This window comes from Heteronotia binoei, chromosome 5, assembly GCF_032191835.1.
Source record: "Heteronotia binoei isolate CCM8104 ecotype False Entrance Well chromosome 5, APGP_CSIRO_Hbin_v1, whole genome shotgun sequence".
In the NCBI taxonomy this organism is placed as follows: Eukaryota; Metazoa; Chordata; class Lepidosauria; order Squamata; family Gekkonidae; genus Heteronotia; species Heteronotia binoei.
The window spans coordinates 101,993,983-102,021,059 of NC_083227.1; the positions used below are offsets into that span (position 1 = coordinate 101,993,983).

At 38.4% G+C, this 27,077-nt stretch overlaps 1 protein-coding gene across 1 annotated transcript in view; it reads right to left on the bottom strand.

The window, feature by feature from the left end:
* LOC132572030 (inter-alpha-trypsin inhibitor heavy chain H3-like) overlaps positions 1–27,077 on the bottom strand; it is a 50,190-nt gene that overhangs the window by 9,679 nt on the left and 13,434 nt on the right. The window contains exons 5-14 of the mRNA XM_060238817.1: positions 26,455–26,617; positions 24,783–24,893; positions 21,403–21,528; positions 20,825–20,941; positions 19,352–19,520; positions 19,123–19,248; positions 17,753–17,925; positions 16,710–16,895; positions 14,948–15,087; positions 14,129–14,323 (exon numbers count right to left, since the gene is read on the bottom strand). Coding sequence (XP_060094800.1) covers positions 14,129–14,323; positions 14,948–15,087; positions 16,710–16,895; positions 17,753–17,925; positions 19,123–19,248; positions 19,352–19,520; positions 20,825–20,941; positions 21,403–21,528; positions 24,783–24,893; positions 26,455–26,617 — 1,506 coding nt within the window. The remainder of the gene's footprint in view (positions 1–14,128; positions 14,324–14,947; positions 15,088–16,709; positions 16,896–17,752; positions 17,926–19,122; positions 19,249–19,351; positions 19,521–20,824; positions 20,942–21,402; positions 21,529–24,782; positions 24,894–26,454; positions 26,618–27,077) is intronic.

The following is a 27,077-nucleotide window of genomic DNA, read 5'->3' on the forward strand; positions in this document are numbered from 1 at the left end:
TCGAGCTGAGCCGCTTCTTATAACAGGAGCAGGCTGGAACTTCTGTTCGGGGTAGTAGAAGGCAATTTAATGCCTACTGCCTACTTTTCTCAGAGATTAGTCCAAGATATGCACAGAAAACTTTGAGGAGATTTACGTTGACTAAAAGGGAGTCCCGGGGGGGGGGGGGGGGGCTCCTTTGAGGTGTCTCCGGGAAGAGTTGCATTTTCATCATCTGCAGAAATTTTCAGAGTCATTTATTTGACATAAGCTCAACAGGATCCTAACCTTCTTGGACATTGCTAAACATCTAAAGCTTTGCGAGACCGGTGGGAACTTGGATAATTGGAAGAGAAGGTATAAATTATTATCTTTCATTCCGGAACTATTTACAGCTTAATGGAATAAATTTAAAAGGTGGGAAAGGAAAATCTAGAAAGTCTGGAACAAGAGGGGAGGAAGAGGTGAAATATGGACTTTATAAATATAAAAGACAGTGTTAAAAAGTGCTAAAAAGTGGAAAGGAATTTATTGTTTAGTCTACTTGCGGTTTTGAAAAAAGAGCACCATCGTCACAGACCTGCAGCACATTCAAGCAAGACAGGAAGTACATCAAGTATCGTGAGATCTCCTTACCAGTGTGAATGAGACTTTGTGGCAACAAAAGCAGGAAGTAGTGGAAGGAAAACCTACTCTAGGAATTTACTACCATTGAGAAACATTGGCGGCCATTGCTGGGAGGTCAAAATAAAAACAATGTTTTTAAAGAATTCAGGACATTAAAAATTATTGGCGTTAAGTGAGAAGAGAGTAAGGAGTTAAATACTATTGGTCATATTATTTGTGTGGACCTCGGATGTTTTTAAAGGGGAGAAAAATTGTAAGGAGCAGTAAAAAATCGCGACCAACATTTTGGAAGCTTTAAAAACTTTAAAAATAAATATCTTGACTCTGGGAGCTCCGAGGACGATGAAATTGGGCTTGTTATAAAGGGCAAGGCCTACTCTTTTGAATCTGATAGTCAAATTGGAAATTGGTGAGGTCCAAATTTTCGTTGTTTTTTAAATGTCTGAACACAAGCAACCCCGTACAAGGGCTACTTCATTGGAAAAAATGCAGGACCAATTGGAGGCAATGGAAGCCAGAATGATGAAAGGGGTGAGAGAGATGATAAATGAATCAGAAAAAAATTATTGCAGAGATTAAAAAAGATATGGAAGATCTCAGAAAGGAAACTGAGGAAACATCTAAGAAACTGCAGGAGGTAGAAGGCAGAATGAAAGTATATGATTCCACCTTGTTGAAAATGCAAGAAAAAGTGACAATCCATGACTGCAAATTGATGGAGACTCAGATACGTCTGAGAGGAGTACCTGAGAAGGAGGATGGTGACTTAAAAGAATATATAATAAAAAGAATTGCAGAATTTTTAGAGGAAGACCCTGAAGAGTCTAAAAACATGTATGACTATATGTATAGAGTGAACTCACTTTATGCCAAGAAAAATAACTTACCAAGAGATGTTGTCATAACATTTATGACAAAGGAAATGGTGGGAAGGATCATGAGTAAAAACTTTGAAAAGACATTGATAGTGGTAGGCAGTAGAGTGAGAATCATGAAGGAGCTGCCAAGGCAAGTGATAAATGATAGAAGAACATATAAAAAGTTGACAGAAAAATTGAGAGACAATGGAATGAGGTTTAGATGGATAATACCTGAAGGCTTGAGCTTTGAACTCCAGGGAAAAAGAATCACAATTACAAATGCACAGGATATGCGTAGATTTTTTGAAGAAAATAAAGAATTTGCACCATGATGGATTACAAATTATTATCTTGGAATGTAAATGGACTAAATTCACCACAAAAAAGAAGGGCAACATTTCATTGGATTAAGAAACAAAACTGTAATATAATTTGTTTGCAAGAAGTGCATATCAAACAAAAGGATTATAAATTTTTATGGAACAAACAATTGGGAGTGGAATTTTTTTCATTGGCTGAACAGAAGAAAAGGGGAGTGTTTTTTTATATTAAACAAGAATTGGAGCCAAAATTAGTATTTAAAGATAAAGATGGAAGATTAGTAGAAGTAGAGACAATATTAGATGGGAAAAAACGTTGTTACTGGGACTCTAGGCGACTAATGGTGCAAAGGATGTTTTTTTTTAAAGACATTATACAACAGCTTGATGAAGTAAAGAAGGAAAATTGCCAAAGTCTTTTTTTGAACTGGTTAAACAAGAAAATCTGGAAGATATATGGAGGAAATGTAACCCTGAAACTCGGGACTATACTTTTTTTCTGCAAGACACAAAACTTTTTCTAGAATTGACATGTTGTGGGGAACTAAAGATTTAGGTCTTATAACAAGGAAAATAGAGATTTTACCTAAAATTGGTGCCGATCATAACCCAATAATGTGGATTACAAAATTGTACAAGAAGGTGAGAAGATGGAGATTGAATGAAGATTTGCTACAGAATAAAGAAACAGTGACATACCTAGAAAATGAAACTAAAGCTTTTTTCCAAGTGAATGACAAAGAGGATATTGACTTTCAAACGGTCTGGAATGCCTATAAAGCAGTAATGAGAGGAATGTTGATTACTTTGAATAATAAAGATAAGAGAGTAAAAGAAAAACAGTTGTTGGACATTCAAAATGAAATAAAGAAAAAGGAAGGGGAGCTGAGAAAAAGGCCAGGGAAAAAGAAAATTTTAAGGGAAATTACAATATTACAAACTCAATTGAGACATTTGTTAAATAAAGAAGTGAAATGGAGTTTGAAAAGACTTCAGCAGAAATCCTTTGAGGACGCAAATAAACCGGGAAAGTATTTGGCTTGGCAATTGAAGAAAAAGAGAGAAAATAGAATTATTAACAGAATTGTGGTAGATGGAAGAGAAGTGGTTACCCAAGAGGGATTAAAAAGAGAATTTTTTAAGTACTATGCCAAATTGTTTAAAGGTGTTAAAATAAAGAGTATTTACAAAAGATAAAAATAGAGCCTTTAACTGAAAATATGCGAAAAGTTTTGAATGATTCAATTGAAAAAATAGAAATTGAAGCAGCAATTAACGCAATGAAGAATGGAAAAGCACCTGGGCCTGAAGGATATACAGCTAAATATTTTAAAACTTTTAAAAATGAGTTAATACCAAAACTGCAGAAGTCGATGAATACGATAAGAATAAAAGGGAAAGTACCAAACACATGGAAAGAAGCTGTTATTTTGTTGATACCTAAGGAATATAGAGATGTCATGAACGTAAAAAAAATTATAGACCAATTTCGCTACTAAATAATGACTATAAAATATTTACAAGAATCTTGGCAGAACAGCTTAAACAACATTTGATAAACTTTATAAAGGAAGATCAAGCAAGGTTTCTTCCCAAAAGACAAATAAGAGACAATATTAGAACTGTGGTAAATATTGTAGAATATTATGAAAGACATCCAGAAAAAGAAGTAGCATTATTCTTTGCAGATGCAGATAAAGCATTTGATAATTTAAATTGGGACTTTATGTTTGCAGTAATGGAAAAAATAAAGCTGGGTGAAAACTTTATACGAATGATAAAATCAAGAAGAAATAGAAGGATTAAGAATAAAAGGATTTACTTACAAATATAGAGCTTTTGCTGATGATATGTTTATAAATGAAAACCCCATACAAGTTACACCTTTGCTGCTAGCTAAAATACAAGAGTATGGGGAGTTGGCAGGACTTTGTATTAATAGAGAAAAATCAAAAATTCTGTGTAAAAATATGCAGATGAACAAGCAACAAGAATTTCAGAGACTAACGAGTTGTGAAGTCACCTCTAAGGTAAAATACCTAGGGGTGGAGATAATAATGAAGAATATTGATCTGTTTAAAAATAATTATGAGAAGTTATGATGTAAAATGGATGAAGACATGTTAAAATGGAATAAGCTTAATTTGTCATTGTTGGGTAGAACAGCTGCAATCAAAATGAATATCTTACTAAGAATAATGTATTTGTTTCAAACTATTCCTATTGTGAAGGATGGTAAACAATTTGATAAATGGCGAAGGAAAATCTCAGAATTTGTGTGGGCTGGGAAGAAACCAAGGGTTAAAATGAAAATTTTGACAGATGCAAAAGAAAGAGGTGGGTTTCAACTGCTGAATTTAAAATTATATCAGGAAGCAGTTTGTTTAGTGTGGATGAAAGAATGGATAACGTTGTTAAACAAAAAACTTTTAGTGTTGGAAGGTCACGGAAATAAATTTGGCTGGCACACGTATTTGTATTATGGAAAAAAGAAGATGGATGTTTTAAGATGATGTATAGATGGTATATAACTCCTAAAAAATTGGAAAAGATGAATAATAAGATGCCAGACAGATGTTGGAAATGTTGGAAAGCATGAAGGTTCTTTCTACCATATGTGGTGGACTTGTGAAAGAGTTAAAATGTTTTGGCAGATGATTCAGCAAGAGATTTCTAAGATCTTGGGACATGAGTTTAACAAAGTTGCAGAGACTTTTCTGTTGGGACTACAAATGGAAAAATTTCCAAAAGAAGATAGAACTTGATCTGGTACTTGCTCTCAGCCGCTAGGACATTGTATGCGCAGTTGTGGAAGCAAGAAAAAATATCAGAGAAATGGGATTGGATTATAAAAGTTATGACATAGAGTGAAATGGACAAATTAACAAGAATATTAAGAGACTATGATTTAGAAGTTTTTAAGACGGAATGGAAAAAATTTGGAAGATATGTAGAAAAAGAGTGGAAAATAAAAGGACATTGGACAATTTTTGATAATGATTAAGTTTTAAAAAGAAGAATAATATAAATTTTTGTATTAATAGTTAAGAGTACCTTTAAATATTTGCATTTTAAGTAAATAACACCAGCAGGGGTCAAGTAACGGGGGGAGGGGTGGGTAGAAAGTAATATATGGGGTAGATAAAAGAAGTTTTTTTAAAGATGTAAGATATAGATTTATTATCATATATTACCAATAAAATTGTTTTAACCTATATATTTATCCACCCATAAAAATACAAAAACACTGACCACATTTTAGTATGGGAAACAACCTGCAGCTAATGTTTACAAGAAATAATGTTTATATGAAATACTTATTAATAAATAACTAAATTATAAACTTGCATTGCTATATCTCCAGAAGGGAACTGTTCTTCTCAGTGACAACAATTTGAATCACAGCTTCCTGAATTAGACACTAGTGCATCATTAATTCAGAATATTAGACTGTAACTATAAACTGTGTGAACTTGAGCAGTATAGAGACTACTGGGTTTCATGGACAATTGGTCTTAGTACAAAAGCTCCTTACTCTGAGAGGCTACAGCTCAGTAATAGTAGTAGAATTCCTGCTTCATGCCACCCAGGTTCAGTCCCTGGTATTGGCCAAAGTTCTGGTATAGAAATAGTATTGTCTACATATAAGTTTTATGGCATCTTATACACTAATAAAATTTTATTCCAGTATACATTCGCGTGGACTACTTTTTCAGAAAGGTTAGATTTGAACTTTACATCATTTACATTTCACCCTGTGATTATTTAATGGTCTCTTGACTCTGCTGTTTATTTTTTTCATCTGTCCTATATTCTGCATAGTGAGGAGTTACTCGCTGCATCTGAAGAAGTGGGCTCTAGTCCATGAAAGCTACATGCTGGAGGAAGAAATGTTGTTAGCTTTAAAATGGCCACAGGAGTCCTGCAATCAATACAACTATCTGGGACAGTAGTCTATAATGCATTCATATTTGAATCTGTAATGATTTTTTAAATCTGTGCTAACCTCACAGTATCATTCCTGTTCAAACATTTGGAGCACAGAGCCATCTTATAACACAGGCTTATTAGTAAATAATAGTTGTAATGTAAATGAAAAGGCAGAGGCAGAAATATTCCCTCCAAATCCCCTTAGAACCAACTGAAATGATTCAAAAAATCAAGACTACAACTTACATTGAGAAGCAATCACTGTAAATGAAAGGATACAATCAAGTCAGGGTTCGATAAGAAAAATCAACCTCCTCATTTTCCAAGTTTTGTTCTTTTCCTTTTGGACTTTCTGCCCAATTTGATCACTTTAGCTTTCAAGTGTTCATAATCCAAAATCATTGTTTAAATGTGTCACTTCTATTTTTTTAAATGACTCCCCTCAGCTACCGCTTCACATGTATTCCATCATATTATTTTTTTGCTTTTAACTCTTATGCATTTGTTGAGCTTTTACATAAAAGATGTGTGACCACTTAAAATACACAATTTTGCTTTCCCCCTGTAATTATTGTACATGTGGATAACAAGCAGTCACAAAGCAGCACTGCTTTCTTTGGAAGAAAAAGCAAGTAGGTTTGCTTTTGCCTTCATTACTGGTCACACTTTGGCACTGCTCTGATGCCAGAAGATCATTTCAGGTGTGAACCCATAGTGATGTTACTGCACTGAAGCAATGCCAATTAAAGCATCCCCCCAAAAAAAGCTCCCATTGGGCTCCAGCACTGGGTGGCAACCCTAATGCACACAAATGGTCTGCTCCATCAAACACTGGAATGGCAGACAACATTTATAGATGCATCTCACATGTAACCCTTCATTCTTTACAAAAATAGCAGACTCTAGTTACTTTCTCAAACTTTTCCTACTCACATGTTAAGAAGAAAATAACATGAGATTTAGGACTTAATTCTAGTGAGTCAGGGTGCAATGTTTCAGACTTGCAAAACCTGAGTTCAGATTTTGGTGGCAAGATTTGAAGGGCTTCTTTAATAGTTGAGTAGAATTGGCAAGCGTGCAGCTCTTTTTTAGTCATTCATAAACATTGTGTACCTGCCAAGATGGAGAAGGACCTCTGTAGGTATCTGCACAACTAAGATTTATTTTTATCCATGTGCTGGATCTGACATAACTCAAATCTAAAACCGTGTGCATTGTTTTGGTTGCTTCAATCCATTTGACACAGTCCTTAAAATGAACGAATGAAGCGGGGGTGGGGGGGTAGAGGTCCATACAAATGGTTATCACTTGGAAGCTGCTTTAAGTTTGTTGACAAGGAACAGATTCCTTGACACATGCTGTGTTATTTCCTTTCCATCACTTTCACAACACAAATTTGTGAAGGCAAAAAGAAAATGACTCAATCTTTGTGAGCAGGAGCTTTTATTCAAACCACTGGAAGCAACTCCGAGTAGCTCTTTTCTGTGTCCCCATCTTAATAGTAGGAAAAAGGTAGAATTAAAATAAAAGTTACCTTCAGCTATTTCCAGCAATGGGTAATAAAATAAGAAGGAAAAAAAGAAATTAATTTTTTCAGAAACATCTATTGTACTTTGACAGTAGAACATACCCAACAATAAATTATTGCATAAGCGCAAGATTTCAGATAGAAGCTCTAGGACTGCAGTCTTTATCCTAACTGAACTAGATCAAACAAATCAATAATGTCATTCAAAATGATCTTCACTGTGAGGCAGATAGAGGCCTTTCTGTATACAGAAAGGTAGGTATCTGCACAACTAAGATTTATTTTTATCCATGTGCTGGATCTGACATAACTCAAATCTAAAACCGTGTGCATTCTTTTGGTTGCTTTAATCCATTTGACATAGTCCTTAAAATGAACGAATGAAGCGCGGGGGTGGGAGGGGCGTAGAGGTCCATACGAATGGTTATCACGTGGAAGCTGCTTTAAGTTTGTTGCCAAGGAACAGATTCCTTGACACATGCTGTGTTATTTCCTTTCCATTACTTTCACAACACAAATTTGTGAAGGCAAAAAGAAAATGACTCAATCTTTGTGAGCAGGTGCTTTTATACAAACCACTGGAAGCAACTCCGAGTAGCTCTTTTCTGTGTCCCCATCTTAATAGTAGGAAAAAGGTAGAATTAAAATAAAACTTACCTTCAGCTATTTCCAGCAATGGGTAATAAAATAAGAAGGAAAAAAAGAAATTAATTTTTTCAGAAACATCTATTGACAGTAGAACATACTCAACAATAAATTACTGCATAAGCGCAAGATTTCAGATAGAAGCTCTAGGACTGCAGTCTTTATCCTAACTGAACTAGATCAAACAAATCAATGATGTCATTCAAAATGATCTTCACTGTGAGGCAGATAGAGGCCTTTCTGTATACAGAAAGGTAGGTATCTGCACAACTAAGATTTATTTTTATCCATGTGCTGGATCTGACATAACTCAAATCTAAAACCGTGTGCATTGTTTTGGTTGCTTCAATCCATTTGACACAGTCCTTAAAATGAACGAATGAAGCGGGGGGGCAGGGTTACAGGTCCATACGAATGGTTATCACGTGGAAGCTGCTTTAAGTTTGTTGCCAAGGAACAGATTCCTTGAGACAGGCTGTGTTATTTCCTTTCCATCACTTTCACAACACAAATTTGTGAAGGCAAAAAGAAAATGACTTAATCTTTGTGAGCAGGCGCTTTTATATAAACCACTGGAAGCAACTCCAAGTAGCTCTTTTCTGTGCCCCCATCTTAATAGTAGGAAAAAGGTAGAATTAAAATAAAACTTACCTTCAGCTATTTCCAGCAATGGGTAATAAAATAAGAAGGAAAAAAAGAAATAAATTTTTTCAGAAACATCTATTGTACTTTGACAGTAGAACATACTCAACAATAAATTATTGCATAAGCGTAAGATTTCAGATAGAAGCTCTAGGACTGAAGTCTTTATCCTAACTGAACTAGATCAAACAAATCAATGATGTCATTCAAAATGATCTTCACTGTGAGGCAGATAGAGGCCTTTCTGTATACATACTGTAGCTTACTTCTGATTTTCACTGGAGTCGGTTGGGGTTTACTTTGAATGCTGTGCCTGCATTCGGCATCTTTTTCTCTCTCTCCAATTTATATTGAGAACTATGGTGTAAATATTCTGCATACCAATGAGAAAACCCAGGCAATGTTGTGGGGTTGGTTTCTCCTGATTGGTTAGTGTGCCTTTTGAAATAGGAGATTCTTCTAGCTGAGTATACTGTGTGGCCACCACTAGAGTTCTCCCTCCACCTTTACTAGTAGTCAAGGAATTTAATGATAATCCAGGATGGCTGAAGAAAAAAATTCACTGGCAGGCACTACTTTAAAAGTTTAGTGAGAGGAGGTTACAACCACTTGGCCAGAGAGGAGGCAGTTCATGGGGGGGGGGGGAGGTGGAGATGTCAATGCTTTGCAGCCTGAGTTTCCCCCCATTGTTATTTAGAAATGAAATGACAAAAGGGGAGGACAGATGTTGAGATGGACCAGACTTTTTTAATTAAAAAAAGACCAGGCTGCTGCTGCCACAGCAGGTTCCACAGCATTATCCTCATGTTTGAAATGTTTGTGGTCAGAGTTAATTTAAAAGGAAACCTCCCCCCCCCCCCCAAAAAAAAATCCAAAATTGCCCAAGAGGGGAATCAAGCAACAACCTTTCTGTTAATAGCACTGTATGGGTGCAGTCACACGTCACATTAAAAGAGTGTGTGCAGCGCTCAAATTTGAACTGCTGAATATTGATCAGACAAGCCTCCAAGAATGTGACTCGTCCCGATATCATCCTGTTGTTGAACAAACAGATGTATTGAATGCTATCACACGCTCTTCTTGGAGCATGCGCACAACCGATCAAGCAGATCCAAAGTCATCTCACTCTCCTTCAGTTGCTGAGCAATCATATGGTGATTCCTGCCATGGGGTTTTCATTGAGTAGGCACCCAACCATTGGGAGGTAAGGAATCAAACACTGCTTGGGGGCGGGAATTCCGGGAATTAACGTTGCCGATTCAAACTAGGGGACTGCCAGGGACTATTTTCCTGGAAATGGGCAGTGACAATGATATCTGGAAATCTTCCGCATTGAAAAAAAAATTTTCTCCTGTTCTTCTGAATACTGGGATAACACTCCCGCGGATCCTGTGTTGATCGGAGAAGCAGAAGCCTCACCTCAGATTCTGATGATTCCTGATGTGCATGTCTGCTGGGGCTTTTTTTAAAAAAAGGTGGGAGTAGCGGATGGCAGGTGCCAAACATCCCAAGGGGCAGTATCCCATATGAGCTGTCCAAACAGGAATAACTCAAATATGTTCTGCTACTGGGGGAAAGGGCTGGACTTTCTCCGGGGTCAAATAACACTGACATCAAACCCGGGGCAAGTTGGGATGCTGACGAGTTGCGTTCGAGGAACAGATGTGGTTGTCTGGATGTGCTCATAAAATCCAAATGGGAACCGTGGGGAAAGTCGGAACTAAAGGTGTGTGTGACTGCACCCTATCTTAACCAACTCACTGGCTGTTCCTGCAAACAAATCAGACAAAGGCAACTACTTTCCTAATCTCCTATTTCAAAAGATATGCATAATGTAAAGCTGACCAATAAGGACAGACCAGCTAGCCAGCAAAGTGAAGGGGGGAGGAAAAGTCCAAAGAAACGTGTGTGCTTTTAAAGACTTGGAAGCAAACTAAAAGGAGGAGAGGGAAATACGCCTCTGAAAAACTACTCTTGGAAACTAGCAGAATGCTTGGAAAAGGATGAGAAAGAAATTAAAAAATCTGATAGGAGAATGAGGTGAGTGCGCAAGTGAATATAGAAGCAAGTTTTTGAAGTGACGGAGGTGGGAGGTAAGAGCTGTGGTAAACACAAAAGCAGAAAGGGCCAGAATGTTCATACAATGCTCTCTCCATCTTAAATAGTTATTCATCTAGAACAGATAAGTTCTGCTATAAACATATATTGAAAGTTTTCCTCACTGTGATCATTTTGTGCAGATAAAAGATCTACTTTTTACACAAAGCTGAAAGAAAAGCTAAAACAAGGACTGCACACAGCAAATACAACCCCACAGATAAAATCCTACTACATTTACTCAGAAGTCAATTCCTTTCACCAAAGCTTCTCCTTCTCCCTTCATTTCTCCTTTTATCCCTTTGTTTTCAATGTTATTATTTAGTTACTATACTTGCTCTGACCTGAATGGCCCAGGCTAGCCTGATCTCGTCAAACCTCAGAAGCTAAGCAGAGTTGGCCAGGGGCAGCATTTGGATGGGAAACCGCCAAGAAATACCAGGGTTGTAACACAGAGGCAGGCAATGGTAAACCATTTCTGAATATCTCTTGCCTTGAAAATCCCACAGGGTTGCCACAAGTTAGCTGCAACTTGATGGCAAAAAAGAAAAACATTCCTACTTGGCTAGCTCTGTCCTTTAGGGCTCATATATTAAAAATTATTGGCTCTTGTTGAAACTTCTTGTCACTTTGCAGGGCTTTTTTGAGCAGGAACACACAGGAACTCAGTTCCAGCTGGCTTGGCATCAGGGGGTGTCTACTAATATGCTGGGCTTTTTCTACAAAAAAACCCCTGTTACTTCGTAACAAGCTAAAGTTGCTGATCATAACTATGCTGATTTTATTAGTTATGACCCCAAAGGGTCTGCCTGCCTTGGTGGGATGGGCAGGATATAAATCCCAATAATAAATAAATATAAATTATGACATTATGATCATTTTTAAAACAACTAATAACCTGCTTTGGCTGAGTTAAAAGTGTTAAACAGGCTTTAGGCTTCTCACTGGTGCTAATTTACACCTGCTGCATGAATGCTGTAATTCCTACTAAGGAAGGAGTTCATTTAGATGGAAGGGAAAAGAGGACATTTTAAAGGGGCAGCCCTGGGAGGTAACAATAGGGCTTTGAATGTCCACGTCAGGCAGCCTGGAACTGCAATACTAGTTTAAAATTGCCACAAATGAGGACTGAAAAAAATATAAGGAACAACAACAAAAATATTGGTATGTAATGGGATGATTATATCATTTGGATTATCCATAAACACTTAAGTGTGACAATTTAACACTAAATGGCTAGTTAAAACCAATTATAGTCATTCTGAACAGGGGAAATGCCATATAAGCATCACGCCGACGTAGGGGTTAGGGGGTCGGCCCTACAATGGCTTTCCTCCTTCCTCGAGGGATGGGGACAAAGGGTGGCAATCGGGGGTGAGTTGCCCCAGAGGCGCACACTAGATTGTGGAGTGCCGCAGGGAGCAGTTCTCTCTCTGATGCTATTTAATATCTATATGCGCCCCCTTGCCCAGATTGCCCGGAGGTATGGGCTTGGGTGTCATCAATATGCAGATGACACCCAGCTCTATCTGCTAATGGACGGCTGGCCTGGCTGTGTCCCAAGGAATATGGACCTGTCATTGCAGGCCGTGGCAACTTGGCTAAGGCTGAGTGGGTTGAAGCTGAATCCGACGAAGACAGAGGTCCTTTGCGTGGGTCGGGGCGCTCTGGGGAGGGAAATACCTCTCCCAGTTTTTGACGGGGTGCCGCTGAAAGCGGCGCACCGGGTCAGGAGCTTGGGAGTTCTACTGGAGCCTTCACTATCAATGGAGGCCCAGATAGCAGCCACTGCCAAGTCGGCTTTCTTTCATCTAAAGCGGGCAAGGCAGTTGGCCCCCTTCCTAGAGCGTTGGGACCTAGCAACAGTGATTCATGCAACGGTCACCTCGAGATTGGATTACTGTAATGCCCTCTACATGGGGCTGCCTCTGTGCCGAACCCGGAGGCTGCAGTTGGTGCAGAACGCAGCAGCTAGGCTGCTACTGGGGCTCCCGAAGTGGGAGCACATACAGCCAGGGCTGCGCGGACTGCACTGGTTGCCAGTTACATACCGGATTCGTTACAAAGTGCTGGTTATTACCTTTAAAGCCCTAGATGGCCGAGGACCTGCCTACCTGAGGGACCGTCTTTCCCCATATGAACCCCAGAGAGCACTGAGGTCAGCAGGGAAGAACCAACTGACCATCCCCGGAGGAGGCAAAACTGCCGAAGGAGGCAAAACTACAGAGTACTCGTATGCGGGCCTTCTCTATCGTAGCTCCACACCTATGGAACCAGCTCCCGGAAGAAGTGCAGGCCCTGCGGAACCTTGAACAGTTCCGCAGGGCCTGCAAGACCATCCTTTTTGGGATGGCCTTTACTGATTAAATGACAGAGGGACTCGCCTAAGTGATTTTCGCCATCATGCTTATTGGAAATAGCACCAGAATGTTAATTTTAAATTTTAAATTAGACTGTTTTAACGCTAGATACTGATTTAAAATACTTATTGTATAATCTATTGTATTTGATGTTGTTAGCTGCCCTGAGCCTGCTTCGGCGGGGAGGGCGGGATATAAATAAAATGTTGAAAAAATAAAATAAAATAAATGTTGATTGATGTTTCCTGTAATCAAACCATCAAACATCATTTTCAGACAGCTGCTGTAGATTCCTTGTCCTTGTTTTCACTACTTAAATAAGATACGAACATGGACTTTCCAAATCATACTGATGTTAAGTCCTGTGATAAGCTATTTATAATAAGATTTCTCTTGTTGAAACTTCTTGTTACTTTGCAGGGCCAGTGGCCAGAATACTAGAAAACTGGGAAGGAAGAGTATGTCTTCAAACTGGTGTATGTTGTTAACTTGAAATTTCATATAAAGCACAATGAGTGGGTGTGTCATACGGACCATATCACTCCAGTCTCAGTTCCCCTATACTGGCTCCTGGTTTGTTTCCAGGTACCTCAAGGTGTTGGTATTGACCTTTAAGGCCCTATATAGCTTGGGAACAGCATCCCTGAGAGACCTCTTACTGCCTTACAAACCTACCTGATTGCTATGTTCATCTTCTGAGGCTCTGCTTCAGGTGCCCCTGTCTTCTGAGATTAGACAGGCGTGGCACCAAATCTTTGGAATTCTCTCCACTGAGACAGTCACCTGTTCCTTTCTGTTGCTGTCTGTGGGTGAAGTGGGTGAAGACTCCCCCACCCCGACGGGGCTTCCCGTGAACCCTCTTTCCAGCCCTATGTTTTGATTTGTTATTTTTATGTTTTGTATGTCTACTTTAGCTTGGTTTTAATGATGTGATTGGTTTTAATAGTTTTGAGGCATTTTTATTATTATTTTTAATCAGTTGGCTGTCTCGGTGGCCCTGATGAGGGCAGACAGAAGGGCTAAGTGGTTTGCGAATAAATAAATAACTAAATAATTGTAAATGAAAACAATAGCTATGAAATCCACACATCGCTACTATGTTTCAATATTACCTTGATTCATCAATTAAAGGTAAATCACATGGGATCAATTCTGTACAAAGCAAGACTAAAATATGTACCTTCTAAAGGCTTGTCAGCAATTGCCTCTTTATCTGCATTGTCTTCTGGCTTTGTGACTATCATGGATGTCAAAGGAGTCACAAATTTATATTTCAGAGACATTTCCAGGGCTTCAGCAGTAAGATTTGACTTTTCATATCCTGTTGCTGTGTCACTAGATGAAAGAATAATACCAAATAAAATTATTTGCCACAGGGTGCTGTTCTAGCCAGTGGCCCAGACACTGAAACAGGATTAGACTTTGAACTAGAACTTAATACCAGGGATCCCAATGGGACACAAGGGATCAAACTGTGATGCTTTCACTGTTCATGAAACTCTTTTTTAAAAAGTTTATGGGACTGTATACTCTCAGGAAGGAATGACGGTTGCCAGGTAACAGCCATTCATCATACATGAGCAGCCTAGCATTGAGCTGTAAAGGAGAAGCAACAAACACTTTTTAAAAATGGTTTTGCATGCTTGTGAGGTGCACCATGAAGCTGCAGAGTGATACTGCTAGACATCAGGTAGTAATAGGCATCCTCCTCCTATCCTCCTTCTGGAACCTGGGCAACTAACTGTATTCTGTATCGGAAACACATGAACAATAAGGGTGCTAAGCTGATGGATGGCAGGTACTGCATTTTACTAGCAATAATATACTATGGTTCAAGCAGAGAACAGCTGTTTGTTACAAAAGATGTACTATGTAGAACTTCTATAGTTCTGGATTTCAAGTGACAAATGAATGTCAATAAACTGTTTACTATTGTACTTCTGGAAGGCCCTCAGTTACCGTTTGTCCAGAAGCTGCTGAATAGTGAGATAAGCCCAGAGTCTCTCAATATACTCCCCAAAAATATATTCCTGATCTTCGAGGGCTTTAGCCGTTTCTTCTATATCTGCTTGCTCAGAGAAAGTCAGATCGTAAAATGCCTGTTAGGAAGAAAAGAATTTATCTGTAAACAAAACACTTGGCAACCATATTAGAACATAAGACATGTGCAAATGTTTCAGTGCCAGGTCTATTTTAATAGCTCTGCACTATTTCAATAATACAGAGATCACTTTATAGAACCAAGTTGCCTAAGATGAATAGAATCTCAGTGTGCATTCGATAATTCTGCACATGGGATCTCTTCCCATACATAGGAGAAATTCTATACCATTGCAAGACCCTCGATTCCGTACTGTTGTACAAAACCTATTTAGCTCTATGAAATAAACTCAACAAGAGAACTGTTTATACAAACATATGAGGGTATGTGTGAATTGCAATCCATTTTTTACTACATCATCTTAAAAAACCTTCAAAGAGACCTTGTAAAACCTTTGATTGAAGCTATCTACCTGTCTCCATTTTGCAGTGTGGCATTTATTATTTATTTATTCAAAAGTTTATATCCCACTTCCCATCATGGCTCAAGGTATCTTACAATCTTCAGTTATAACATTACAATTTAAAGTCTGCAAAATAAAACCTCAGATAACACCCCCTCAAAAAAAAAAAGATGTCCGCTGTTTTAAAAGCCAATCAAGCCCAAGGGTCTAAAGAATGCACCCACACTTCCCACTTTCTCAAGAAACCTGTTCCACAAAGTGGGAGCTGCAGTGGAAAAAGCAAAGGTTCTGATGAAGCCAGGCAAGTTAGCTTAAGGGGGCAGTAAGTGGCAGCCAGGGTGTGAAGCAGGTGTCACTGGGGTGTGTGCGGGGGGGAAGTATTTGAGAATTTCCTGCATTGTATAGGAGGGTGGACTAGATGACCCCGGAGCTCCCTTCCAACTCTGTGATCCTATTACTATAGTTGGCCAGAAGGGACATAGGAATAGTCAGTTCTTTAGCTATGTTGGTCCTAGGCCATAAAGGGCTTTAAAAGTCATAATCAGCACCCTAAATTTGACGTGGAACAAACCGGGAGCCAATATAACTGTTTTAAGATGGCCAAAATAGTGATTAGCCTGGCTGCCACATTCTTAACTAGCTGCAGTTTCTGGGTTGTCCAACAGCCCAACACAGGGAACATTACAGAAATCCAGCTGTGAAGATATGGAAACATACATCAGCATGGCTAGACCCTCTCAGTCACTTTGTTGTTAGACACTTTAAAAAGAAATTTAGATTATATATCTCACAGGGTTTTATTTGTTTTTTAGTTTCAATAGAGTATTCAGTCTTAGAATATGGTTAACCCGAAGCATGAAAGAGGCTATGGGTATATTTAGGAATATGATCTATATAATGAACGTAAATGTTAAAGTATCTGTCCTTTTGCTTTCATTATAAGAATGAAGGAGTCTACTTGAATAGGGGTTTCAGGAACAAACCTACCTATGCTATGTCTGCATCTTCTGAATTGTCAAAAATATCAGATAGGTCACAATGACCTTTGAAAGGGTCAAGGACATATTCTGTGATCCAACTGAATTCTCAGCTAAACTTATATCTCACTTTAATTCAAGAGCTATATTTCTTGAATTCAACTTCAATATTTGTTTGTGTAGGATTTCTTTTTATACTGCAAGCCACTCTTCAGATTCTTAGATCACAAAAATACTTACACCATGAGCTTTCACCTCTGTAGTAATAACGTTCAGATCATTGTCTGTGATTCGTCCAGCTACAACAATTTCTGAGCCATCATAAAAGTGTTTAAAACTATTTTGAGTCAAGTCAGAAATGGCATTTTCAGAGTACTCTAATGTCACTTCGGTAAGCAAGGGATTGGCCACTTCATCATAAAAACCCTAGGGGAAAAATTATTAGATTAATGAATGTGTGATTTAAGGGATCATTTTCTGTTGCAGTCCTAAATCTTGGTGATGAAAAATTCTTCTTGCATCTACTACCATGGTATGTATTACATTTTTTGCATCCTGATGAGGAGTGCTGTTTTGCCTGCAGAGTGGAAAAATAAACTCCCACTTATCTTCCAAATTTCTGTCCTCTGTAGAAGCAGAAACCTCTTTAGATTGTTTTATTCCAGGACAGAGTTTATTTTTTGTCCATCTCACATATTGCCATGCAGATATCACAGGCATAAGGAAATTCTCCTACACAACTGCAAAAAGCGGGGAATGCTTAAAAGTAACTGTTGTGCCTCAAGTTAAATTAGTGGGAAGGACTGCCTTTTGGCTTCTGTGCCTCAGGCACTGAAATCCTTGGGGTGGCTTTGTAGGTTCTTGTTTATCCTAGTCATCATTGTCTCTGAAACAGTTATACAGGACAGTGGTCTCCTCAAGGTAGAGAAAAGTGAGGTATAGAAACCAGCTATTTTCCTCCTCCTCTCAACTCCAGTGAGAACAGAATTTTTTTCAGCCCAGAATGTTCTTATCCTTTGCAATCTTTGTACAGTGTCGATTTGCAAAACAGCCACCAAACTAATAGTTATGGGGGGTCAAGAGGCTGCAGTGGGGAAAAAAGAAATAGTTCATCAGAAACAGAGTAAATAATACTTTTTACATGATTATGATTCTACCCGGGGCTTTTTTTGTAGAAAAAGCCCAGCAGGAACTCATTTGCATATTAGGCCACACTCCCTGATGCCAAGCCATTTGGAATTGTGTTCCTGTACATTCCTGCTCAAAAAAAGCCTTGATTCTACCTGTAACTGTAAGGCTGTATCAGAGTCTGCATAGATGCGACGAGCCAATCCACTGTTTTCTTTTGCCAGCTTGTCTATAAATGCATAGTCAAGATCATAGCCAATCCCAAGATTGTATAAGGGATATTTTCCTTGAATTTTATTTTGAACGTCACGATAAATTATGTCAGTAGCTGCAATGAAATACACAATAATAATTAGTCTCTTCACTTTACAAGTAATAGAGGAGGAGGAAGTGCCCAAATAATTAATTTTGCAGTTTAAAAAAATATATATTTTCAAAACAACACCATAAACAAAGCATTTAAAAAGAAACCAAAAAGAGTTTTTTCAGAAGACTTTTCCAGACTACAATGGTGACTAAAGGTAAGGGTAGTCCCTTGTGCAAGCACCAGTCATTTTCGACTCTGGGGTGACGTTGCTTTCACCATGTTTTTATGGCAGACTTTTTACGGGGTGGTTTGTCATTGCCTTCCCCAGTCATCTACACTTTCCCCCCAGCAAGCTGGGTACTTCAGAAGGACAGAAGGCTGAGTCAACCTGGAGCCAGCTACCTGTACCAGCTACCGCTGGGTGACTAGCTCTCTGTTATCGCCCCTATACAGAAGCAAGAGAAGGTATTTATTTATTTAAAGGAGAAAGTCTATCTTCTCTCCTGTAGCTTCTGGGAAGGATAACAGTCTATTAAAATATTGATCAACCTAACTACAGCTCACCAGAACAAAATAACTGAATTACATGAATTCAAGAACAGAAGGGAGAAGAAACATAGAGAGCCCCATCCTAAGACAGAATGCCAGCAGAGCATAGATACTAGTAGTTGACAGCCTGTGGCCATCCTGCAGTGGAGATACAGCTGACAGAAACACCGTTTTATGTTAATTTATATTTTACAATGGGATGAATCTGAATTTTACAATGGGATGAATCTGTAGCAATTGACACAGTGACCTCCCCTGCCATGCCATGTGGAATTGGTGAGCAATCAGCACTCTGATTTAGGATGCTAAGGCACACTTCCATAAGATACTTCCTCTTTTTGGTTCTTGATGTGGTGCTCTAGCTCTCAGAGAAATCAACATCTAGAAATACCCTATGGCACCACAGTAAGGTGTTCTTTTTTATCTAACAAAGGTTGCAATCACACACAGTAGATAATGCACTTTCAACCCACTTCTGATGTACTTTCCAACTGGATTTTGCCAGTTCACACAGTAAAATCCAATTGGGAAGTGCATTGAAAGGGCATTATTTAGTGTGTGTGATTGTAGGCAAATTGTAGCATTTTGGAGTGGAGTATTATAAAGTATTTCCCACAGTACAACAATCTTAACACAATGTTAAGGTCATTCCCCTGTTCAAACACTTACGATGATCAGGTTGACCATCTGTTAACATGATAATTAAGGAAGCACTTCTTTCAGGCACAGTGCCATTTTGGTGAGCTATATTTAGCACCTCAGCTCCAATCAATAAACCGCCAAGAAGATTTGTTGCTGCAATACAGAAACAATGGTTCCTTATGTAATATTAAAAATGAGAAGGGATAAATTCATGTTTCAGCTGATTACATTTTGATAATTTTTTCATAGTACTTACATCCACTCGCAGTAATTGTCTGAATAAATTGCTTTGCTTCATTCACATTCTCAGGAGTAGCTCTAACTAAAGTATCTTTCCATGTAGAAACTCTGCTTGCAAAAGGTATCAAATTAAAGTAATCCTCTTCCTTTAAATCTTCAACTATTTTTGTTAGTGCCTGCCTTGTCTAAAATAAAGGAAACTGATTAAAATTTATGAAATCTGGATACATTGAGAGGAGGGGAAATATAAAGAACCAAGTTTTAATATTATGTAATAGCACTTTGGTTCATTTTACCACGCGCCAAAGCCATTTTGTGCTAAAGAATATTCTTGACAATGGAAAAAATACCTTAGAACTTCAGAAGAAACATGAGTAATGTTACCAGATTTCCTAAACCATGAACAGACTATGGGATCTGTGGGGTCATATACTCCTTTCTCTCATTTTGTACATGAATTTCTCCATACTTTTAGTATTTGGCACTAACCTTTTCACTAACCATCAGAAAGTCAAACAACACTTTTTAACCTAATCTGTTTCTAAATGGAGGTTTTTCCCCATCTCATCCATCAAATGGGATTTTTAAAAGTTTCTATACGATGTTGTAATTGTTCTGCCCCTGGGTAGGAGCAGCCTATATCTCTTTACACCCTGGCTGACATTTTGAAGCTAAAACCAGTCTCTCCTGTATTGTTTCACTTTCAAATTGTGTTCAGTTTCACTCAGGGCCTAACTAGCCATTACGACAGCCACAGATCTGACCTGTCTCTGCCATCATCATTTAGAAGAATATGGCCCTTTAAAAATTCCTCAAGGGCCATGCTGCAGCAGGACCAGACAATTTTGTCCCCCTGCCACCACATGCACTTTTACAACTGACCTTGATGGCTCAATACTCTGATTCAGTATAAGGAAGTTGCATGTATGTTCATAATTCCTGATGATGATCTCCCTGGCATTGTAGAATGTTAGAATACAGATGTTTCATTTACAGCTGCTGGAATGGCCTTGGGTCAGCCATAGCTCTTGTAGGAGTTGTTCTTGAAAGGGCAGCTGCAGTAAGAGCTCTCTCAGCCCCACCTACCTCACAGGGTGTCTGTTGTGGGGGGGGGGGGGGTAAAGGAGATTGTGACTGCTCTGAGACTCTGAGATTCAGAGTATAGGGCAGGATATACATCCAATATCTTCTTCTTCTTCTTCAATGTGCGGGGGTTCTGATATATAGCTTAGTTAGAAGATGCAGCCCTTCTCATTAGTATGGTAGCATTCCATCCACATGGAATATTTGCTATAATAGAGAATTCACATGGTCCATCCCCAGCTGCTTCTGAATTGTTACATTCCCAGAAGGATTTTCCCATGTGATCTTTCTGAATGTATTCTTACATACTACAAATACCGTAGTTCAGATGTCCCTCTAGCCAACTCAAGAAGCACATTAACTTTCTTAAAAAGTCACTAGAGCTGGTTTTATAGTGTTCAGTTACCTGCACAATTTTCTCTCCATACATGGAACCACTATGGTCTATTACCAACACAACATTCTTAGGCAAACGTGTAAGATTTTTTGGTGCAAAAAAGTGTACAAAGTACCCATTGACAATCTGAAAAACAGATATAATGTTTTGTTTATTAATGGAATCACTGATATGCCACCATAGCACAACATTGTAAGCAGCTTACAGCATTAAAATATCTTAAGATCATAATAATAATCACAGTCAACATTAGCAAAAAGTAATTTGTAATTTAACATTGTAATTATTTTCAAACCTCCACAATTAACCATTATTTGCTAAGGCCTCTGAAAAAGAACAGTCTACATACTACTGGAATATGTGGGAGAAGGATGAACCTCTGAAAAGTTAATCAAAAGAGATAGTACTACCACAAAAAAAGCAGATGCTGTCTTGAAGAATTAAACCTGCCTGCAACAAAAAAGAACAGCTCCTTCTAGGAACTCAGCTGGTGCATAGTCTTTTATTTGAAGAGGTGGTACAAATACCATTACTATTATGTAAATCCATCAGTATATCTATTAGTGTTTGCAAATAATTGGACTTACCTGTAAATTATTTGGAGAATCTCTGTTCACATCATATTTAATGACAAAATCTCCTAGCAGCAGAGAGGTTGTACAATTATCACAGATTCGTTGTTGATCAATGGTGGGACTGAATGAAACATGGCCCTTAAAGAATAAGAATTGATCACCTTAAATAAATACACCATGTTGACGATTCAGAAGATTTTATACTAAAATCCAGTGATTTCCCCCCCCCCCCCACACACACATTTAAATACATTGGTTCCTGGATAGAAATTTTATTATAATATGGGCTATGTTCCCAAACTGAATATTATGCATCAAAAGCAGGAAACCAGGTAAGGGGGAGATTGGGCTGTTGCATGACAGGGAGCAAAAGGAGTAATTTAGGAAGACAGGAAAAGACCAAAGAAACAATATATTCTTATGTGTCTGTTTTCAGTGTGGAAACTGCATGTCATGCTGGAGCCACTGTTTTTAGGAAGGTTATCTGAAGAAATTAGTCCAACTAAGGTGACAAGACACAAAGTTGCAGTGCTATGGGGAAAATGAAAATAAGCAAGTCTTTGGATCTGGATGGAATTTATGTTAGGGTTCTTAAAACATTCAAATGTGAAACTGTTAATCTTCTAGCCAGAATAAGTAACTTCTTGTTAACACTGGCCTTCATGCTGGCTGGAAAGTTCCAAATATTAAACCAATTATTTGAGGAGTTCAAACTGATGGTCTTTAGAAAAAGACCTCACAAATTTAAGTGGACTATTGATTGCACCCCAATAGAGTATCGTAGCATCTTTAAATATCTTAATCTTTAGTGATTACTTGGACACCTCATTTGGTGGTCATAAAATCTACAGTTTTAAGACTCATAGATGCTATTCTGAAATACTACAGCAACAAGGAAGGGTTAGACCAGCTCTAAAAGTAGACGAGGGCAAGGCTGTTCACAAATTCTGTACAGAGTGGAAGTTTGGGACTGGAATATCACCTGGGCAACAGTCATTTATATCCAGGACTGGATCTACATGTTTTTTGAGAGGGGGCAAAATTGTGGGCCCTTGTGGGCCAATTCTATCTTATGGGCCCATAGAATAGAATGGACTCCATACCCAATGTGGTGTCCCCCTCTGCTCCCCCTAGATCCAGCTCTGTTTATATCCAACACAGCCATGGATGACTGTCGTATTTAAAATACATATCCAGACAGCAACATCTGGGAATGGTCTGATTGGTCAATAATGGGACAGGCATGCAGCGAGGTGGATTACCATCAGGATGTCTGACTGGGCAACTGCATTTCAAATAAGGATGAACAAAAACAGGAGCGCCTCGCTGACATGTTAAATAGTGTGTCTGGCTGTGGCCCTGGTTACAAAATTGGAATTCATCCAAAATTTCTTTTTAAAGAGAATTTCAGCCCTGCCCTGAGCCCCCCACCCCACCCCCAGCAGCTCTGATGTGGGCAAACCTTGGGTTTGTCTTCAATCAGGGCCAGTGCAGAAGTTATAATGCTTAGATTGTGGAGAAACCAAAGGAATGACACTATCAGTCTACCTTCGAGACATTGTCTCATGATGATGTCGAAGATACTACTTGGGTAGCTTGCTACAAAATTATTCTCCACTGTTACTCCATATCAGATAATAACCAAGATGTCCTTATGACTGGTGCTAATATTCAGGACTGGGTGTTCATGTATGATGTAGTTACAGATAGACCATCAAACTCCAGGTCCAAATGTTCACTCTGGTTTAAATGGACTAAAAAGACCATGTCAGAACCTCCTTCTTGTTTAAAATTACCCTTCATACCCTCAGAATAGCCTTTACATCTATTCAGTTCCAGAATCCAGACCACTCCAACAGCTTGGTCTCTATTCAAAAAACCCCCCACATTTACTTCCCACTTTTGTGTATGTGCAGCTGCAGTTCTGAGGAATTTAGCCCATTATATTCTGTCCTGCCCTCTTTTCACAGAGCCCAGAACCAAATTTCTTGCAGTGTCCCTGAAGGGCTTAAACCCTTCCTCAGATACTGACTTGCTCATTTCTTACAAAGTCTTGTTGTTTGCCTTGGCAGCCATGAAAATACAAGCAAAATCTATATTTGAAAGGCAAATGAAGTTCAGTATAGGTGATGTGCCTCAGAACAAAAAAAAAATCCTAACTTTAAATAAGTGCTGATGGAATCTGAACTTCGTGGTAGTTGTAAAACTCTATGCTGGAGATTTGAAAGGAGATTTAAAACAAAATGACCAATACTACAGGACTGTTCTCTAGCTATTGTGTACAGTTCTGGTTGCTGAATCTAAAAAAAGAGAGAGGGCAATCTCAATGATTAAGGGCGGCATTCTTATGACAAACAGGGAAAGGATCTGGGTGAGGGTTTTGTTTTGTTTTGGTTTAGAAATAATACAACTAATATAGAGGTCTATAAAATTATACATTGGGCACGAAAAGTGAATAGAGAACATTTTATCCTTTTCTCATTATACTAGAACTTTTGTATGTATATTATGTGCCATCAAGTTGCTTCTAACTTATGGTGACATATGAATTAATAATGACCTAATGACGTTCTATCATTTACAGCCTTGCTCAGGTCTTGAAAACTGAAGGGCATGATGTATTGCCCTGGGTGACTCCATCTTTGCCAGCTGCCCTTAGTCTTTTGGTAGAGGACAGAATGAGCTGCGCTCAGGGGAACATTCTCACTTTCATACTTGTTAGCAGAGCCTTATCTTCAAGGCTTGGGTTGGTTCTTCCCCCCACTGGAAGCCAGGTGCAGGATGGCCTGGGTCATCCAAGTGTTTGATTAATCACTTTCTGACTCTCTCCAGGATTTAGAATAAAAGATACCTAGTTATACTTATACTCTTGGTCTTGAGGGCTGGCTATGTTCTGCTGTGTGTGTATGTGCGTCTCAAGGCCAGCTCATTGAAGTTCAGCCCCTGCATCTGCTTTGATAACTTTCATGGGTTATCTTACAAGCTCTCCTTGTAAGTAAACCCAGATCTTTTGTGGCAGTTCTTCAGGACTTCTTTAATTTATTGATTTTTGAAGATACCAAATTTGTTGCATTAGGATTTATTCTCTTAGAAAGATTTATTCTCTTACAAAGCAGAATAATGCATTAATACATGTAAAATAATTGTTCTTGATATTATATGATTATATTGTAATATAATGTGATACAAAAATTACAGCAGCAAAAACCATCGGTCAGGGGATGCAATCTTAAAATAATAAGGAACTTTTTTTAAAAAAAGTAGTACGAGGAAAAAGGGAAGGTAATGGGGGCACAGAGTTTTATATTTTAAGCAAATGTAAAACCTGTTAGTTTCAACTGCCTTCAAATACAAGTGCTTAGATCAGGCAAACAGATAATTATAAGACATACCCTTTTTCCTGAGAAAGACTTCTTTAACACTGGTAACAAATCATTATTGATGAATGTTCCTTCTACTTCAAGATCACTGATACCCTGAGGCTCAAATATGTTTGCATCAATCTGTAATAGACAAGGAAATTAAGCTGAAATCACAGTATAAGGTTCTGCTCATAAACCTGCTTGGAAAATTAAAAATACATATGTAAAACAAAAGCTGTTTGGCTAATGGTTTTACAAACTTGCATCAGATTTCATTCTCAGAAATAGATCCATGTTCCAATAAAACAAACATCTCTGAAAATTCAAAAGATTTACACAGACTGATGCAGTCTGAAAATGTACTGCTTTAAAAAAGATTGGAAGAACTCAATGTACACAAAAAGCTGCATTCAGACATCATGGTTATTTGATGGAACTGCACTTGCTTGTGATCCCTGGATGTGGAACTACCAGCAAAAATAGGGGTTTTTTGGGGGGGTACTAAAGTATTATTTTTAATTACAGTTTGTAGCTGGTTTGCACTAATAAAGTAATTCAGAAAGTCTACTTTTTGCCTCCAGTAGTGGCACCACTTTTAGCTGTGCAGACAGTGCTATACAGCAACTGAAAAACCTTGCTATTCCAGAAGCATGTATCTATCAGTTGAGTAAATCCTTTATCTTGCCTCTCCTTTAAGAAGTTCAGAGCAGCATAAACAGTTCTCCTGTCCTCGTTATTATTCTCAGTCCCTCAGGTTACACCTTTGCCCTCCTACAACACCTCTCTTCATGCCCACCCCCCTGGTAGCAATAACCTGTAAAACTAAACTGTGTAGTTCTGATCTCCCAGAGGTAAATTTAAAAGGCAGCAGATCATATGATTTTCATAGGATATTTTGTGCAGAACATCTAGGAGAAGAACACAGGGACACAGCCAGAGTCCCAGTCTCCTATCATAGAAATTCACATTGCACACACATTGGACATTGCATGTCCAGGGCTTTTTTTGTAGCAGGAACTCCTTTGCATATTAGGCCACACACCCCTGATGTAGCCAATCCTCCTGGAGCTTACAGTAGGCCCTGTACTAAGAGCCCTGTAAGCTCTTGGAAGATTGGCTACATCAAGGGTGTGTGGCCTTATATGCAAAGGAGATCCTGCTACAAAAAAAGCCCTGCATGTGGCAGGTAACATAAAGTGAAGAACCTCCATCATGAACCCTCAAGCCACAATTATGTACTTGTTCCCCAAAATTATTTTACTTCAGAGAGAAAAATAGTTTAGGGAATGTAGTAATATGTTGGAGATAATAGAGAGAATGGGGTGGAGGTATGTTTTATTTCAGAGAATAACAGTAGAGAATGCAGTGAAACAGCTCGATGGAAAGGGGAGAAGGAGGTGAAAGGATGTCGCTCAACAAATCTCAGGCCCTTTTATTTGTAGCATCTCTCATCAATTCCTTTTCCCATTTCGTCTTATAATTCTTCCACTTTATTCTGCATCTTAAGCAAGGTGTTATATTTTCCTTTCTCAGCTTAGTCGATTAGAGTTTAAACCATTACTTTTTCAGCTCATTAAAAATATATACAGAAAGGGTTCACTGCATTTGCAGCCTGTAGAAAACATTAACAGTTTAATAGAATAATAGTCCAATTGTAAGTGGAGTTACAACCCTATAAACCCAATGCCATATTAGACCTTACCTCAAATTTATTCACTAGTTGCTTTGGATTCACTTTTATGAACATCTCATATTTCCCAAAGTTTCTCTTCAGCAGTTCCTCATAGGTCAGCTCAAAAGTGACTTTGCTGGCTGCAGCAATGTTGACTGAAACACTGAATTTCTCTGTTTTTCTTCCAGAGGCCCTTTGCACATTGAACAAAGGAAGTAATTATAAATCCGTTAACATCTAGATTGCTACTAAGGTGCTCTATAAAAGTCATCCCCTGAAAAGCTTTCAAGAAATCGTGTGTATCCTGTAACGGGAGTGTGAGGCCTTATATAAGTGTAATTCCAATGGATCTCAGTATCTGCAATTAAGATGTCAAATTTCATAGCACCATACACTGGTGCTCAGATCAAATAACTGGAGGTCTGTGAGAGCCCATAGTTCAAAATCTATTGTGAATTTGCGATGATTAAAGGAAAAAACTAAACCTAGATTTGCTATAGTTATCATACATGCTATATGTTATTTGTGCAGGTTTATGTTGCTATCCTAACTCATTTCTAACATTTTTACACTAATGATACATTATATCCTATTTATATGCTACAAAAACAATAATTAAAATATGCATTAATTCAGCACAGAAATTTGCTGCA